The 18505-nt window shown below is 37.9% G+C and overlaps 1 protein-coding gene across 1 annotated transcript in view; it reads right to left on the reverse strand.

Annotated features, from left to right (window-relative positions):
* Positions 1–14376, reverse strand: part of l(1)G0020 (RNA cytidine acetyltransferase l(1)G0020) — a 43496-nt gene extending 29120 nt beyond the window's left edge. Inside the window, exons 1-3 of the mRNA XM_089237961.1 lie at positions 14079–14376; positions 1311–1402; positions 1066–1188 (exon numbers count right to left, since the gene is read on the reverse strand). Coding sequence (XP_089094087.1) covers positions 1066–1188; positions 1311–1402; positions 14079–14186 — 323 coding nt within the window. The 5' untranslated portion in view covers positions 14187–14376. The remainder of the gene's footprint in view (positions 1–1065; positions 1189–1310; positions 1403–14078) is intronic.
* Positions 14377–18505: the final 4129 nt, after the last annotated feature.

An 18505-nucleotide genomic window follows, 5' to 3' on the forward strand; every position in this document is an offset into this window, starting at 1 on the left:
CCAAACGATAAGTCCCCTACAGAGCCACTTTAGTGATCTCTAAATGTTTCACAGATCCTTCAAGTGCTCTAGAAATGTGTCTGGGCTGCCTAAGTGTTCTGGAACAGTATCACGGATCACTTAAGTAAACTGGGAATGTTCTGCGGGTAACTTGTGATGTAGAACCGCACTGGGGGCAGCTTAAGTGTTCTAAAACTGTGCCACATGTCATGCAAGGGCACTAAATGTGCCATGAATCGTTTATGTATTCTGGAACTGTGTCGCAGGTTACTTAAGTGATCTTTGATGCCTACTTCAGTGATCTGAAAATGTGCCATGGGCCACTTAAATGATCTGGAATTGTGCCATGGGTCATGTAAGCAATTTGTAAATGTACTGCTTAGTTAATTTTTACAAAATTAGGTTTGAGGTGGTAAGCCACATCAGATAACCTTCAATGCCACATTTGGTCTGCGGATCAAGGATTTACCATATATGGCTTAAAGGGGGAAAAAATGAGAAATTTTGAGTTCTTACCCTTCAAAGAGCATTGAAATTAACAGAAATTGATTATGACAACATATAAAGGCATTTTCTTTCAAATTTTAATTAAAAAAAATATTTTTTGGATTAAAAAGAAAATTTCATCTGGGTAGAAGGCGAACGAGCCCCCTATGCCTCCCCCGTACATTTCTGATCCTACCAATATGCATTAGAAGGTAGGGCAGGGGCAGTGCTGATGAAATTTTGCTGACGGGGGGGGGGGGGGTAAAAATGTCAAAAATTTGCTGACATAATACTTAAACGGCCCCCATAGGCAATAATTTTGAATAGCTTCTTGTATTTTGCTTGGCACTTGAATTTTCTTTTGATTTGTTCAAGCCCAACTATATACCCTAACTGAGCTATCAAATAATTGTGTAAATAAATGATTAATCAACTCATAGCTTTTTGCCCCGTGTTACTTTCACTAAAAGAAAATCCTCTAGTTTCACGTCATATTATAGCATTTCGCAATTTTGAACATAAAATACCATGTTCCTGGTCCAAAAAACCCTAATTAAAACAAAATAAATGACTTGGTACCTGTAATAGCAGTATCGAATGTTAGTAGATGCAATAAATAGTTCAAAGGGATCATCTTCATTGATTGAAAGTTTTCCACCTTGAAGCTTTTTTTTCAGCTGCCGCATCCGTTTCTTTCTATGTCTGTGAACAGAAAATTACATGTTAAAAATTTTGAGAAGCAAGTAAAACATTAAGATGAGACAAATAAAAAAAAACAATATATCAGGTTTTTACTACAAAAATTTCAACCAGAATACACTTACGTGCTAAATCCCAATTCTCTCTTATAGCACCATAACACAGATGGTCTTGCTTTAACTTCAACCTTTGACAGCATATGATGCAAAATTACAATCTGAAAGAACAGCATGGAATAAACATTAAAAAAAAACCCCAGTAAATGTTAGATTTTTTTTGTACACAAGTTAAAAATTTATAAACCCTTGTGTGGTATTAATTTATAAAAATTGCTATATGGATGTGAATCGATAAAGTTTTCTTTGTGTTCATTGTTGTTAATTGAAAAAAGATATCTGTTATACAAAAATCCAGGCATTTGTCATTCGATAGATGCTAACTTTCGAGAATGAGAATTAGGGAGTTTTCGTGTGTATTCAAATCCTATAAAATAATGTTTTTTTTATTAATAAAAGTAAAATTGAAGAGATTTTTGGCAAAAATTCCCTTTTAAAAACCATGTCATCAGGCAAACCATTGCCATCCAGTAGGTTAAATTAACTGTCATTACTATCCTTCAAATCAAATCTCACTAACAAAAAATCACCATCGGTTCCGAAATGGGACAACAGATGCAAGAGGATATATGATTGAAGCAGACTGTAAAATTCTCGAGAATAATCTCTTGGAGAATATTCTCACCAACGAGAATATTCTCTGGAAAAACTACTAATATATACTACTGGAGAATATTATTATCGAAAATAATAATTGTTCTCAAGTTATTTATAATAGTCCTTCCAGAGAATTCTCTGTCCCCACAAGTTAGTAGCCAACAATATTAAACTTTAAAAGCAACAAAATGAAACCACTATGGCTGAATTGCAAAGAAATAGGAGTGATACAAAATGTAAGTGTATGTACATTGAAGAAAATAATAGTTCTGTACAGAATTAAGGTGATTATATATGTAAGAATAGCTTTTTTTTTTTGTCAATAACTTTAGTTTTACTCTTTTCTTTGAACTAATTTTTGAAAAAATTTAAGGTTTTAATCTTAAGGTTCTAAAATCTTCATAACCTAACTTTTAAAACCACTCATCATGACCAAGACCATATCCTAAAACTAAAAGTCGCCATTATGAGATGATTATGTCAAAAATTGTTTTGTTTCAAATGTTTCAGGCAATGAAAACTGAATTATATTTAATAATATAAATAAAATTAGTAAATTCTTTTTCATAATTTCAAAGAAAAATTAATATTCTTGATTATTCTCAAATTTTTATATCCAGGGGAATACTTTTGCTCTCCGAGAATCCGGAGAATATTCTCATCTCACATCTCTAAAGCAGATACAAGTCATCTCACCACTTTCGGATGTCCAAAGGCTGAATTGATGCTAGCTATTTGGGGAATTTTTAAATGAAACTTTTTTTTTGTGATTTGACGCAATGGCAACTGCTATTATATTCTGCAAAGACAAAATTCTATGGGAATCTATTTTATATATTTTTTCGAATTTACATGCATTGAATCTATAAGATATTTTCCCTCACAAGCTGGAGGCACCTTCATTTCCAACCCATCTCATTAATGGCAATAAATTGTGATATAGCAATATGGCCAGAGTTGGTGTTTGGTGAAGTAGCGGGATTGAATGTAAAATGAATCTTCATTGATCCCATGTAAATCGACTGAACCACTAGCTCCAATATCACATGACTGACTGGATCTCTGCACCAAAAAGTTTGAGATTTCCACATTGATTATTAAATTTATGTATAAGTACTGTTTTATAAATCAAGTTTACTGTATTTGACATAGTCCAGGGGTGGAAAATGAAAATTTGGTTTTTGTAGCAAGAAATATTATTTTCATAGCAGCAATATCAGTTTTGTAGCACTTTAAAACTAGCAGTAAACAAAATATAGTTTTTATGTACATAAATGAGGTAGCATACACAGGATTACTTTTTACTTCAAAAAACAGTGTTATCTCAGCTCAGAAGAAGGGGGTGCTTCCCCCTCTCTCAAGGTACAAAATACATAGAGATTTCCTCGAGAAGAAATAATAATTATTTTTTAATTTTTAAATCAAAAAAATTTCGAGAGACTTCTTGATATCTATAATATATCTATATATATAAAATTGATTTTCTGTGTGTCTGTCTGTGTGTATGTTCTCTATACAAATCTACAATTTTAGATCGACAGTCACCAAATTTTGCATATATACCAAATGGGAACCGACTTGAATGATAGCCTACTTTAAAATTTCGTCAGAGCAGGGCAAATAACGGTTGGGCAACAATGGTTTTTGGACCTCAACAATCACTTTCCGAACGTTTACTTTGGTTACCGTGGTTTCCTAGCTATGCGTTTCAGACGTGTTTTATACCTTCACAATGGTTTGTCACTTCTCTAATCCTGTTGGTATATGTATATGTAAAATATTTTATGCCTTTATAATGGTTGGCCACATTTTCAATACTCTCAGTAATGAGGCTTTTTGAATATACGTCATAATCATCATCAACATCGCTTTGAGGGTCAGGAAAAGGGTAATCCTCATAGAAATCAGTGTTAAAATTGCCGATTTTACTGTAGAAATGTGGAAATTTGGCGGGGTTTTCCGCCAAACATCAATAATTTTAAAATTTTTTATTGAATTCTAGATTTTTGAAATATTGAGTTCGTTTAGAGATATACAAAGCCCAGGAGATTAAATATGAAGTGATTAGCCAGACCTACTTTTGAGTTGAGATCCATGCAATAACATTGATTTCAACTTTTTATTTGTATCTTCTCAAGTATGAAAATTAATGTCTCCTTATTGTCTAACTGCATAAATTCACATAGTTTAAATTGTTTTAAAATAAATTATATGGGCTCATAAAGTACATCGAAGAAATTCCACAGTTTTAATATTTTTTGAAGTAGAAACCGGCAGATGAATAACTAGAACTTTGGGGGGGGGGGGGAGTGAAATACTTGGCACCCCTTGAAAAAGAAAAAAAATATATATTCATTTCTATGTTTCTTTAAATCTAGATTTGTTTATTTCATGAGTCGCGCAGTAAGTCGCCATATTGGTTCAACTTGAACATGGTTTGCATGTCCGTCAAAGACAGAGGGAGATATCACGTGATCCAAAAAGCCTCATTGAAGAAAACCCAGGCAACGCTGGGTATTATAGCTAGTTTATATATATTTTTAAATTCTCTACAATATCAATAAATGAGAGGCTACCATATGGTATTTAAGAATTATAAAATAACTTAAAAATGAGTGTTTTTAGATTTAGCTTAGACTTGGTAATCACTAATTTAAAAAAAAAAATCACAAAATTAGAGAAAAACAATTATTTTTATTGTTTTTGCTGCTGATGCAAGTCTAAGTAGTGCTTTTGTTCTCTTCAATTTCAAACATTTTTGAACATTTGATCTTGCTTCTTTTATCAGAATTTATCCATTTCATATTTAAAATACTTTTTTTTTGAGTTTGCTCTTGATCATTATATACGAGTTTGATTCAACATACTTTGAGATGGCTTCTTTTCCTGGGTCATTCTTAGAATATTTATTAGAGAAATTCTCAGAAATTTACTGTAGACTTGAATGATTCTATTTTCACAAAAAATTCAATTAGAGTGCATCTGTTTTCACTCTCTCTGTTCAACTCATTCGTGATTGCTCCATGTATTTTATTTTCCAGCATCTTCAACAGATTTTCAATCTCTCATTTTACTTCCAAGTTTTTTATTATTCATTTTCTACTATTTATTCCCTTGATATATTATTTACCAGCATGTTTAGTATTCAATGGAAAATGGTTTCCAGATGAGCATTAATTAAAATTACTTTGTCTAGTCTCTAGACCAGTGTTCCTCAACCGCCGGGCCGCAAGTATATATTCATTACCCTTTCATTTTTCAAAGCATTTCCATGAATAACAAACTGGTTTATTTCACTATTATGGTACATATTATTTTAATTTTTCAGTCTAAAATCATACAAGGGGAAAGATGAAAAACCCTCCTCTAAAGTTCCAGAACAAAGGCTTCCAGCCGCAATTATAGGATCCCTCTTTCCCTAAAAGTAGCCTGAAAATATCGCACTGAAAATCCTTCGTTTTGTTGCTAGACCCAAAGAAAGGGGAACATGTCTCTGGTCCTCCCTCTCCTCGAAACTAGTATTGTTAACTATATTCTTTTTTCTTTACGTATTTTTGAGTATCCATCTTCATGAGACCCAAACAATACAGCAGGGGTTGGGAGCGTTTTTCTATACTCTCCGTGCTTTTCCCTGGCAAATATACTACTGCTTCAGGGCTCTCTGTTGACAACCAAATGACCCTGTTGTTTGCGTGTTCACGGTTTGCCATTGTCTACACCACAGAAAATGTCCCGAAGACAATAATGCCATGAGAAAACTCGGTATTCTACGCTTATTGGAGACTGGAAAAACATCTGTGCTACTCGCCATTGACCATGCCGCATAACTTCGAAGGGGAATAATTGTGAGTGATAAGGAATTTCCAGGCAATATTATAGAAAACCACCTTTCAACCATTGGACCCATTATTTATGGCCAGTGGTAAAAACCTCTAGCGGTCATTATAACGATTAAGTTATAATGACTAAACAACTCATAAGTATTTTACATATGCGTGGCAAATGTCAGCGACTAATCAGTGAAACACCTGCTGCACACAGAAAATAGTATGTTTCGAATTGGTCATCAAGGTGCACATAACTACTGGTGATAACTCAAATACTGTTTTCTTTGCAAAAACGAAGTGAATTATGTTGCGAGGGTTTTTGTTTTGATTTCTTTTCCAGTGTGTATAGGTTCACAAATCTAAATTTTTGTTAAAAAATAGAGAAAAGTTTAAGTTTTAGAGTAGAAAAATCTCAATCAAAGTTTTGAAATTTATCAAGCATGTATCATGAATATACCAAAAAGAGTGTCTCGCCCAAAACTGAACAATTTTCTGCTCTCCAGTGCACTTTTTTATGGTGAGTTACAATATATACATTTTTATTTTATATCATTACCTTCTTCCTAGCTGAGATTAAATACAAAGTTTGATCGTAAAATATATTTTACACTAATTAAGTCATTAAAATAGTGCTTATAAATAAGTGTTGTGTCGATGTCAGCACAAAAAATTCCATTGCCACTATGAACGAAAACTTCGTATTTTTACACAATATGCGAAATTATTCTATAAAATTGAATATTAAGATATCTTAGATTGATTTATGTATGACCAATTGAATCTTTTAATGAGGTAGAGGCGCCGAAATGAAGAAAAAACATTGAGGGGGGCTAAAGTTGCTATTTGTCCCGTATCTACGGGCTCAAGCTCTTGTGCAGGAGAGGGGGTGGATCGTTGCATTGTATATTGGTGGCTCAGCTATGTACCCAGTACCCAGGTTTTGGTGCTTAAGCAATGAGGATGTTTACTGCAGTTGCTGATGAAACGCTTCGTTTATTTGTCTACACATTATTAATACACTGCTGGCCACCCAAATTGCAACACCAAGAAAGACAAGAGATATCGCAACAATATTTATTTTGTAGATAACATGTTGACCAAGCATCAAATGATTAAATTTATAGACTTCTGTGAAGTGTGGTTCCTGCCAAAATCAGTAGCCAGAGTAGCCGCCATTGTTGGAGATCACCGCTGCCACACGCCTCGGCATTGATTCAAAGAGACTTTGGATGTGTTCTTGGGGTACAGCAGACCAAGCAGCTTCCACGCGTTGCCAAAGTTGATCTGGTGTGGCAGCTGGGGATGTAATCTGGGTCAATCGTTGAGCAACCATGGACCACATGTTTTCTATCGGCGAAAGATCCGGAGAGCGAGCTGGCCAGGGAAGCAATTCAATCTGGCGATTGACGAAGAACCTTTGGACAATGCGTGCCACGTGTGGTCACGCATTATCCTGTTGAAATATGGCTGTGGGCAAGCCCTGAAGGTAAGGAAGGACAACTGGCTCCAACACCTCGGAGATGTAGCGCTAGCTTTTTAAAGTACCGGCAATGCGTACTAGAGGAGTGCGAGAGTGATATCCAATACCGCCCCATACCATAATACCCGGTGCAGGACCAGTGTGGCGGTGCATAACGCAGCTGTTGAGCATCCTCTCTCCACGGTGTCTCCAGACTCGAATCCGACCATCGTGGTGTTGCAGACAGAAGCGTGACTCGTCAGTAAAGACAATTTCATTCCATTGTGCCGTCCACATCCTTCTTTCATCTCACCATTGGCGGCGGAGACGTCTGTGGTTCTGCTTCAAGGGTAGACGAAGCAATGGACGTCTTCCGGACAGACCACTCTGCTGTAAACGGCGTCGAATGGTACGTGCAGACACTGGATGATGCGGTACAGACTGAATGTGCTGTGCTATGGTTCGTGATGTGGCTGAGCGATCCGTCACTGCCATACGCACAATACGCCTGTCATCACGTGAAGTGGTGCACTGAGGTGGATGCGATCGAACACGTCGGTCCGTCGCACCCTCCTGCATCCAACGATCACATATCCGCATTACAGTTGTTTGGTTTCGTCCAACACGACTACAGATTTCCCTGAAAGATAATCCACAATCTCGGTAGGCCACTATCCTTCCTCTGTCAAACTCGGATACTTGATCAAAAGATGATCGCTGTTTTCTACGAGGCGTAATTGATTGTTTTTTTGAAAAACCACAAGAAAAACACAATTGCCGTACTTCAAATCGTCGAAATCTCCAAGCCTTAAATAGCACTTTGAAGTGGCGCCACAGGCGCGCGTGATGTGCGTCTGCGCTGAAATTCTAATCATTTGTACATCTCACCTCCGCTAATGCATGTTGCAAATTTCATATTATTTGCATGCTTCCTTCAGGGTGTTGCATTTACGGTGGCCAGCAGTGTACATTACCGAAAAAAAAATGCTGTATCCCTCCATAAGTTAATAATGGATTCAATTAATTAAATGGGTTTTAATTAATCAACTAATTAAAAGGGTTTTAATTAATCAACTAATTAAAAGGGTTTTAATTAATCAACTAATTAAAAGGGTTAAATTAATTATTCAATTAGAGATGAATTTAATTAATTAATTGATTAAGTGAGTTTTTAATTAATTAAATAATTAGCTCACAATCAAAAGGTAATTGATTGTTTATTAATTATTAACTTATGAACGAGTATTCCAGACCGGGCCGTAGACTCATAGAAATTCGATTCACTGGGCTGCGGTTCCAAAAAAGTTGAGAACCACTGCTCTAGACCATGGTCATGGTTGATTTCAAAGGAACGAAAAGATAATTTGTTTAAGCGTTGCGCTTGTTATGTGTTTAAGTGTTGTATATGTTCACCAGTCTTTTTAATTTCTACCCTTCGTAACATTGCCTCCTCCTCTACAGTTGCTCGTCCCGGGCAATGCAGTCCTCAAACCGGTGAGTCCTCCATAGTCCTTGTGATAATAAGTAAGTCTGATGACACAAACCACTTTGAACTTCAGTGTCCTTTGAACCCACATCACAACCATGTTCAGTCTCTTCCTAAAGCAATGCCGTCCTTCCCATGAAGTCAGGAGTTTCGGACACCATCCTTCACACGCGATCCTTTCCGTCATTCCAGACGCCTTTTTTTCCATCATTTCGGACACCCTTCTTTCCTTCGTTTCGGATTACAAAGCCAGACAACGCCTCTCTCCTTGAAGTCGTGACACATGGCCTTCACATTGTAGCAAACTCCCACCCTCTCAGAGTCTATGTTGATCTTGTCTATGGCAATTTGATGCATTTCCTCAAGGTGCTCCCAGAGTTCCTCAATGTATTCTTCCAAATGAAAAGGAGGATCTGGCGGTAGTCCAAACAGCAGGTCACTCGACAGCTGAAGACCTCGTCCCATGATGTAACATGTCACCCCTTTGGGTCTCCAGTTACGGATTGCGTTACTGATGTCCCGATAATCTCCCCCCCCCCCAGCTAACTAGTTAACACTAGGTCTTTCCCCGGTCGAGGATCCGGTTGTGTCATCAACTTTTGATGATTATGTTCAATATAAGTTGTTATTCTTTGTAAAGAAATATTGTTATCAATTACCTTGTTATTCTTTGTAAAGAAATATTGTTATCAATTACCTTGTTATTCTTTGTAAAGAAATATTGTTATCAATTACCTTGTTATTCTTTGTAAAGAAATATTGTTATCAATTACCTTGTTAGCGGTGGGCCACAGACTTCCACTGATTATGCACAATTCATTGTCTTGGTCTCACCCTCAATAGCCTTACAGATATTGTGGGTAAAGTCCGGCCAACTGCGTTCACGGTTATTGAACTATTGCCAACCAGAAATACACAATATCCGAAATAATCCCTATTGTGTTACGATATGTAGATTAACAGGAATGACGTCATAGTTTTCCAGATGCGCTGGAAGAGACTCGTTCACTCAGTGTAATAGGCTGGATAAACCTGAAACTTGGCATTCAACCTCCAAGCAGTACAATCTTCTCACTCCTCCCAGTGGGGATGATGGCTGAGTAATCTTAACTAACAACTATATGTTGTTGTGTTAATACTAATATCGTAAAAACGTGATTTACTAAGCTAGGCTACTCCGGCTGGTGCGGGTAGTTGGTTCAACGTAATCCTCCAGTCATTAATAGTCAGTTACTGTATGTTCTAGATGGAATGCGATTCCTAGAAATGGTCGGGTGAACCCTACAATGATTCAGCAACCTGCACTTATGTAAATAAGTCTTCAACGTGGCGCCAACGGTCGATAGGATGTTTCGCCAACTGCTGTAATTCAGCGAGGTCTACAAGTGCTGCACTGCTTAATGGTGCTTCGATCCCTATAGGTTCCTGAGGTGAACTATCTCGAGAGGTCAACTTTGTCGGTGAGATCTAATCTTGTTGTTTTGCGTATCGTTGTTGATTTCAGAATTAACATGTAATCATTTGAACTATAACGTATAACTTATTCGAAGTACTTGTAACAATAAATATTTGATCTGGAACTTGCCTAGTTCATTTATTGCCTGTTGAATTGTTGGATCTTTGAATCACAGGAATGTAGCTAATTTAACAACATCCCTACAATGAGCATCTGTGACAGTGAGAATCCAATGTCCCACTGACGGTACTCCTACAGGCTAGCAAAGGCAGCAGTAACTTCGAGTCCCAATCTTGTTGGTATTTCGACACAAACAGCGAGAGGTGATTCAGGATGGTTCTGTTGAATCTAATCCACCATCCCATTGTAACGTTACCATTTAGGCCCCACCGGAAATGGTCCTTTTCTAGTCATTTTTATATTTTATTATCTTTAACATTGATTCTGGGATCGATCGGCGTGATCATGCGGCAATCGGCCGCCATGTTACGATCTTTTGCGCTGCCAGATGCCGATTGTCATGCAATATTTTTTAGTTCATGTGAATATGTAAATTTTCAAATGTTACGTCAATTCTAGCACAGCCGGGTCTCGATACGGATTGGTTTCGGTAAGGCGAGATGGGAAAATTTTCCCTTATATTCTGGTAGTGTGCAATGAACAGTAACGTTAGTTGTTGGTCCTTGGACGTTGAACGTTTTTCCTTGGACATTACATTTCATTTCGCCTCGTTCCATCCATGAGTTGATAATATAGCAGGGTGCCTCGGCACTGATTGATCCGTTGATCGTCCTCTTCATCTAGTCAAAAGTCGCTCATCCTGTGTTGAAGTGTCTACAAGATGTCGGCTCTCATCCGTGAAGGGTTATTCCTCGGGTTCACCTTTTCGGATGCCTCTCCAGGAGACAGCACGAATAAATGAAGAAGTGAACTGTTCGCGTTCTTGTGACAGTGACATCCAGAAGGCTGTAATCGATGGACCGATCAGGTGAGAACGTTTGAAATCTGTGATATGTTAATGCTAAAACTCTAAAGCAAATTTACTGTTGGCTTAAAATGTTGTAAAATATAAAGATTAACGCCGAATTAAAAGTCTTAAGAAAACGGAATAGTTGTTGAATCATTGTTGTCATCTGTCTAGCGAAATTATTATGGAAGATAAAAAAAGAATCCGGGAAGCAATGTTACATCGTTACACCATCAGATTCCAGATAAAGCGAAGTAGACAGTCTTTTCCATTCCTAGGAAAGTTTGCCCATTCTCAGGAACACTGCTGATGTAAAGTTTCTTTCCTGATCAGAATTGATCAACATGGGGACTCCGAATCGAGACACCCAATTCTGCACCAACACTTGTGCTGCAACGACACTGTTTTACCGTTGTTACATCCCGGATTCTATTTTCCGGTGTCCGAGAGGTCCCTGGGGCCTAAACTAGAATTAATTATTGAAATAAAAGACTTTGTGAAGGATCCCAGGTCGTCATGTTACAGTGCCAGTGTCTTGGCCTAGTCATCGGGAACGGGAAATGCTCCTGGCCACTTGGTGAAACAGTATCACTACAAGTATATATTTGCTACCATCGAGGGTTTCAGATAAGTCCTAGGATGTCCAAGGCAATTCTCTCGAACAGTGCACCAACGTTGTAGCATCGAAGTCCACTTCAGAGGTATTTTTCGGGTGACACTGGTGTCACAGTTATCACACCACTTTTCCACATCTGTCCCGAACTTGTCCCAATAGAATCACGCACGAATCCTCCTTAGCATTCTGGTGATGCCAAAATGTCCATCAGTCGTACTTCAGTGTGACTCTTTCAGATCTTCCACACGGCCTCCGAGTATGATGAGTTGCCATCTGAAAGTCTCTTTCAGGCCTCTGACTCCCAATGGTGGTAGAACATGCCATTCCTCAACTCGAAGGAGTCCCAGAGGGCCCAATATCTCTTCATGGTCGTACTGGAAGAGGTGACGTCTTGTCATGTTGGTCGGTTCCCAGTGGATTATTTCCAATGTATGACCACTTGTATGTCCGGATCGTCCAGTTGTGCCTTTTGAGTGTTCTCGTTACTTAAATCCTGAGACTTTAGCTGTCTCACAATAGGGTCTGCAGATCAGTATTTCCCTTCTGCCTTGAGGCAAAGACGGCAGTTCCACAGGCATGGTCTCCTCGATAAGGCACCAGCATCTCCCCGCGATGCTCCCTTACAATGCTGGATCCTTTTCTTATAGCTTCTCTCTGGCCTTCACAAAAGAACAGCTCTGATTCCACCATTGTCCATGGCTGTGTCGGGGATTCCTGCTTCTGGAACGGCCATCACTTTCAGAAGAAAGAACTTTGTCCTGACAACCTCTAAGTAGGACGATGTGTTGTTCTTTCATTGTGCGCAACCAGTCACTCCGAATGTCTGAAGAGAGTGTCCAAGATGACTGTAGCGATGTCTTGCATCATACCGTCGATGGCTGTAACAATGTTATTGATGTTTTCCTCGACGACGTTGATTGCTTGTTTCACTCTGTCGACAATGCCCGATTTAATGGCAGCGCCATCCTCCATTGCAATTGCTCACCAGATCCCGTCTTCAATGCCCACTTTCATTTGGGACATTATGGCCATCAGCTGTTTGAGTTGCGCTCTCCCACGTCGTCCTTTTCCATCCTTCTTGTCTTCACCATGCCTTGCGACGTCGTGCTTCTAACACCAGTTTATTATATTATAGAGATATTAGTTATTATATCTCTTGACAAACCTCCCGCCAATTTTATTTCCTTATCTCATTGCTACTCTATTATTTCTATGGAACAGCTATACAGTTGATTCTCGTTTTAACAAATACTGTTATAGCAAAAATCTCTCTAGCGAAAACTTTTCTAATCCCCCAGATAAATTTACATAGGAACAATGGAATCTGGATTTCTTGTACAACATATATATTCATTATAATGAAATGATTTCTCTAGTCTCTTGGAATTAGGTATAACAGGATTTGACTGTAGTATGATCCCTTTCGGCAATGTCTTGATTTATCCTTTGGTGAGAAAAACATATGAAAGCATGACGATAAGTTGCCAAGAGTGAAACAGAATAATGCTTCAGTGATCAGATACAGGATCCAGAGGCCCCAGTGGGGTAGTGAACAAGATGCTTGTCTACCACCGTGATATTTTTTCCATTATATATTTTCCAGATATTTTCCTTAACGAGCTTGAGGTAACCACCAATAGATGATGCCTTCATTTCCCACCAAACTCATTAACTGCAGTAAATTGCAATAGATTGATGATGAAGCAGCAAAATATAAAATAAACAATGGGTTATAAATAGACATGATTTTGAAATAGAAACGTGCAATTATAAATTTAAAAAACCAGTACTCTCTTTTAAATAATACAACGGTCTCAGGGCAAAAAAAAAGGCTCTCCGGGTACGATCAAAAGCGGTCCAATAAAAACATGATTGTGGCTCTGGATTAAAAATATATATGGCTAGTATACCAAGAAATAATAATATGAAATGCACATCCTAAGAGAAAACGAGATACAAAATGAGATATTCCAACAAGAAAAACAAGATGTAACATACTGGGAATACCAACTTTGAAGAATATGAATTAGGGAGGTTTTACGCAGATCCAAATTCTATATAAAAATTAATATAAAAGGGATTTTTTGGAAAACAATATAGAGATTTTTCATTAATGAAATCTAGGCCGCTGGCGACAACAAGAAATGTAAATGGCGCTGAAATAGACAAGGATAACATGTTGGCCTGAAAAACATTGTTGTTGTTGTTGCCAATGAAAAAGCCTAAGCATTAAGGTATTCAGTTGTCGAAAAAAAACCCACTAAATTTGGCACAATCCCGCTTAAGGAATCGTAGCCCGGAAATCGCCAATTGGCGGCAGCCCCGCTCAAGTAATCTGCCCAATGAATTATAATCTAGCAATAACATACCTGATCACGACCTTTTTCACCAACAACTATAAACATGGATCTATGGCGACTAATGACACAATTTTCGATTAAAACACGAAGTCTATTATCAATTTTTTTCCACGCCATCTTTAGACGACTTAACTACTTGAACTTTTTCTCAATTAAAATATTTCGGCGGCTCAACAAATGCGTGTGATAGAATAATCACAATATACGAACACATGCGTTTCTTCTTCTTCACCTTCAGTTATACAGGGCTATATGCCGGCGGACCATCCCCTGTTTGCGCACGTGTGTTTCGTTTACAATACAATACAATAATAATTATACAGGGCTCTCGGCTACTATGACCATCCCCTGATCATTAAAAAAAAAATTGAGAATAGAGATGCCAGGATCATAACAAAAACATCTAGGAAATTAGAAAAAAGAAATTATGCCTATCAATTATACATTAATAGTCAATAATAATAAAAAAAAATAATTGTCAAAATTGAATGATAACAAAAACCATGAATTGTCGCAGGTGATGACAACAACAAAAGCATAAGAATCATAGCACAAATAATGACAACAATAAAAGTATTGAAACAAAGCAAAGAATAGTAATACTGAAAAATTTATACACATACATATATATATACACACACACACACATATATATATAGTGAGTATCGATAGGATGAAACCTGAATACCAACAACTAGACGAAACGGGAACTACGAGTGACGAAACGTTCAAAGAGAGGAATAATAATATTAGGAGGAGTCGACGCAAAATCTCGCCAACAAGAGACCGGAAAATGAAGATTGCGGAAAGTAGCATTACGCACAGAATCATAATGACTGCAATAAAAAAGAAAATGAGAAGCAGTTTCCAAATTGTTACAATGGCTACACAATGGACTATCCGCCCTATTAATGCGATGTAAATACTCAAAAAGAGGAGCCCTGTTACAGAGGAGCTTGTAAAACATATTTTCAAATTTACCGGACGAAAAAAAGGATGAATACAATTTGCAACAATCATAAAATGGACGGAAATCAGGAAGTGTATTTTTAAGTGATTGAGTGAAATATTTTTTATATCGGGATTTAAAAATTGAGATCAGATCTTCTGGGTAGAGGCTGGAAGGGGTTACACGCTGAGAAGAAGCCGCAGTGCGAACGTGACTATCAATAATCTCATTAAAAGTAATGCCAGAGTGACCAGGGACCCAGATAATAGAAATGTGATTAGAAAGAGAGCTTGTGAAAACAAGCTGGTAATAAAGAAGAAAAATGACTGTAGGAGAATGGAATGAGAACGCTCGTGCTGCAGAAATAACAGATTTGGAGTCTGAGATTATGACAATGGGTTGCCGAGAACCAGGAATAAAAAATCGGAGGCCAAGAATGATTGCAAGAGCTTCCCCGGTAAACACAGAAGAGCTAGAATTGATAAACCATGTCTTGACGACGTTAGTTAAGGGACAGAAAGCACCGCAGACAACTTGATTTTTCTTAGAGGCATCCGTGGCGATGATGATGGAAGATGGGTCCAAGGAGTCTAAATAGTGCTGGAACGAAAGTTGCAAAGAACCATGGAGGAAACTTTTCTGAAAATCCAAGTCATCAGTGATGAAAGAAACGTTTTGCAGATGCCAAGGGTAAAAATCAAAAATAGGTTGAAGAGTGCTTGTAAGATTGAAATCAATAGTCTCGGAAAAATTTTCCATTTTCATCCTCAGAGGGGGGGCTAAACGTCTGAAACCTGAGTCCCACAGATTAGAAGGGCCCTGGGAGGGTGACGCCGTTGACCGAATGCAAGCAGAGCCACATCGAGATGAAAGGAGTTCAGTAAGAGTCGGTAATGCCAAAATCATTCTCATTTTGTCAATTCTAGTAGATATAGGTAGACCTAAAATCGAACGCAAAGCAGAGTGATAAATAATATTAATTTTAGAAAGAGATGAGCGAGAGGAATTGAACCAAGCATGTGCACCATAGCATAGAAGACCAGACACCATATTTAAGATAATGGGTTTCGTATACCTGCAAGGAACATTTCGAGAACGGAATGCGATGGACCGACAAATATTTAAAATAAAAGTGCCTTTAGTTTTAATTGTACTGAGTTGTTTCGCCCAAGTCAGAGATCTATCAAAAAAGACCCCCAGAATTTTTATGAAGGGATCAAAAGGAACAGACACTCCACCAATTGTAAATGTAGGAACATGAAAGGAACGTTTCCTAGTAAAAATTGAAAATTTTGACTTGGGAAGGGAGATAGTGAGACCACTGTCTTCAGCCCATTGCATGGTCTTAGATACAGCGAGAGTAAGAGAAGATTCAGCGGAGGATCCATCCGAACTACTTGCGGCCAGGAAAATATCGTCCGCATACAAGAAGAGATGAATGTTAGGAGGCAAGTATGAAGGTAAATCAATCGTAAATAAAGCGAACAGAAGAGGCGATAAAGAAGAGCCTTGAAGGAGACCAGTAGTAGGAGAAAACGTACTGGACTTCCTGCCTCTCCAGTGAATAAAATGGAGACGGTTGATGAGGTATTCATAAAGCCACGATAGAAATTTCTTATCGAATCCCATTCGTGCTAATTTGTTAATTAGAAGATCATGACGAACCGAATCATACGCTGCTTTCAAGTCTAAGGCAATGAGATACAAGACATGAGAGTTCTTGAAAGCATCCCAGATAGTGGACACAATGTCTCGTAAACATGATTCTGAACCAGTTTTGGGGCGAAACCCATAAAAGCAGGAAGAGAACAAATTAAATTTGAATGAAATCCAATTTAATCTAAAAAGAATGAGGCGTTCGAAAATTTTGTTCACAGTGTTAATCAGAGTGAGAGGTCTAAAAGCGGAAGGTTCCGATGGTGAACGGCCAGGTTTTGGAATAAAGACAATTCTGCCTTCCTTAAATGAAGGAGGGATATAATTTGATGACCATAAATCATTGAACGCATGTAGAAATTCCAGACCTTTTTTTGGAAGACTTTTATAGACACGTAGTGGGATACTGTCTGGACCCGGAGTACTCGATCTACCAGTCCGAAGAGCTCGCAATAATTCTATATTTGTAAACGCCATATCCATATGTTCACCGAATGAATGAGGGGGCCCCACAAAGACATGAGGGGGAACCCTACGACCGCACGGGAAATGATGATCTCGGAAGAGGTCAATTTGATCAAGAGCGTCGGCATAAGAGTTTTGGGCAATGACAAAAAAAAGATGAGAGTTATCAAAAGATTTGTTTGCGACGTATCTATGACGTCTTAGTGTTGAATAAATCTTGGAAGGCGGAGAGAAAGGAAGTATCTCATCTGAAAGAAGTTTGACTCTCAGAGTGCGAAGGTGGCACCGGAATTTAGCAGACAACCGTTTGTATGAGATCCAGTTGTCTTGCGAAGGAGAAAACCTAAAATGACGAAAGGCCAGTTTTTTCTCCTTAAGGAGAAGACGCCCATCTTTATCAAGAGAAATACGAGGGTAACGAGGGCGCCTGGTGATAAAGGAATTATTTTGAACCATTTCAGAAATGGAAGCATAGAGAGTATCAAACGGTGCGTTAGCGGAAACCCTACTTAAATCTTTAAGTAAGGATGCCCAACGAATTTTGTATGAGTAGTAGATATTGGAACTTGACAATGAGGAGAATGAGATCATAGCAGGAAGATGATCACTACCAAATAATGATGACAACGGTGACCAGGATAGTGAACGATGAACCTCAGGCGATGAAAAACGCAAATCCAGATAGGATTGCGTGGTAGCACCATAATAGGTAGGGCAAGTAGGAGGAGTAAGGCAAACATTATTGGATAAATACCAGTTATAAAGAGCTCGGCCAGCAGTTGAATCAAAATGCGAATTCCACGCAGAGAAATGGGCATTAAAATCACCAAGAAGAACAAAGTCCCCGGAAATAAAATTGAAAATTTCATTAATAGCTGTGAAAGAGAAAGGAGATGAGGGCCGGTAAGCATTGATGAGGTATAACGGATGATCTGTAAAAAATATTTTGACAATAAGGAGTTCAAACGATGAATCCACTCTTTTCCAAATAAATTGGGAGGGGTAGATTGAACGAACTGCAAGTACAAGACCACCCCCGAAATCGTCAGGTCTATCAGCACGATAGATATGATAACCCGGAAGGAAGAAATTTTTTGATGGCTTCAAAAAAGATTCCTGAAAGCATAAAGCATCATAATCTAACATATAATTATGTATCGCTAAATATTTAGATGAAATACCCCTAACATTCCATGAGATAATCTTGATATTACTGTCAACATTATTCATTATATAGCAAATAGTAAAAAAAAAAAGGTAAGGAAAAAACATAAAAATAACCGACTTTAGGGGAGGGAAAAAAAAACAACAAAACAAGTTTGAGCACAATAACAATGAAATCTTTTCACTGAATGCAGAAAGAAAA

Source organism: Pholcus phalangioides, unplaced genomic scaffold (genome assembly GCF_987345545.1).
Source record: "Pholcus phalangioides strain wild (caught in Gottingen) unplaced genomic scaffold, Ppha-v1.0 ptg000010l_1, whole genome shotgun sequence".
NCBI lineage: Eukaryota > Metazoa > Arthropoda > Arachnida > Araneae > Pholcidae > Pholcus > Pholcus phalangioides.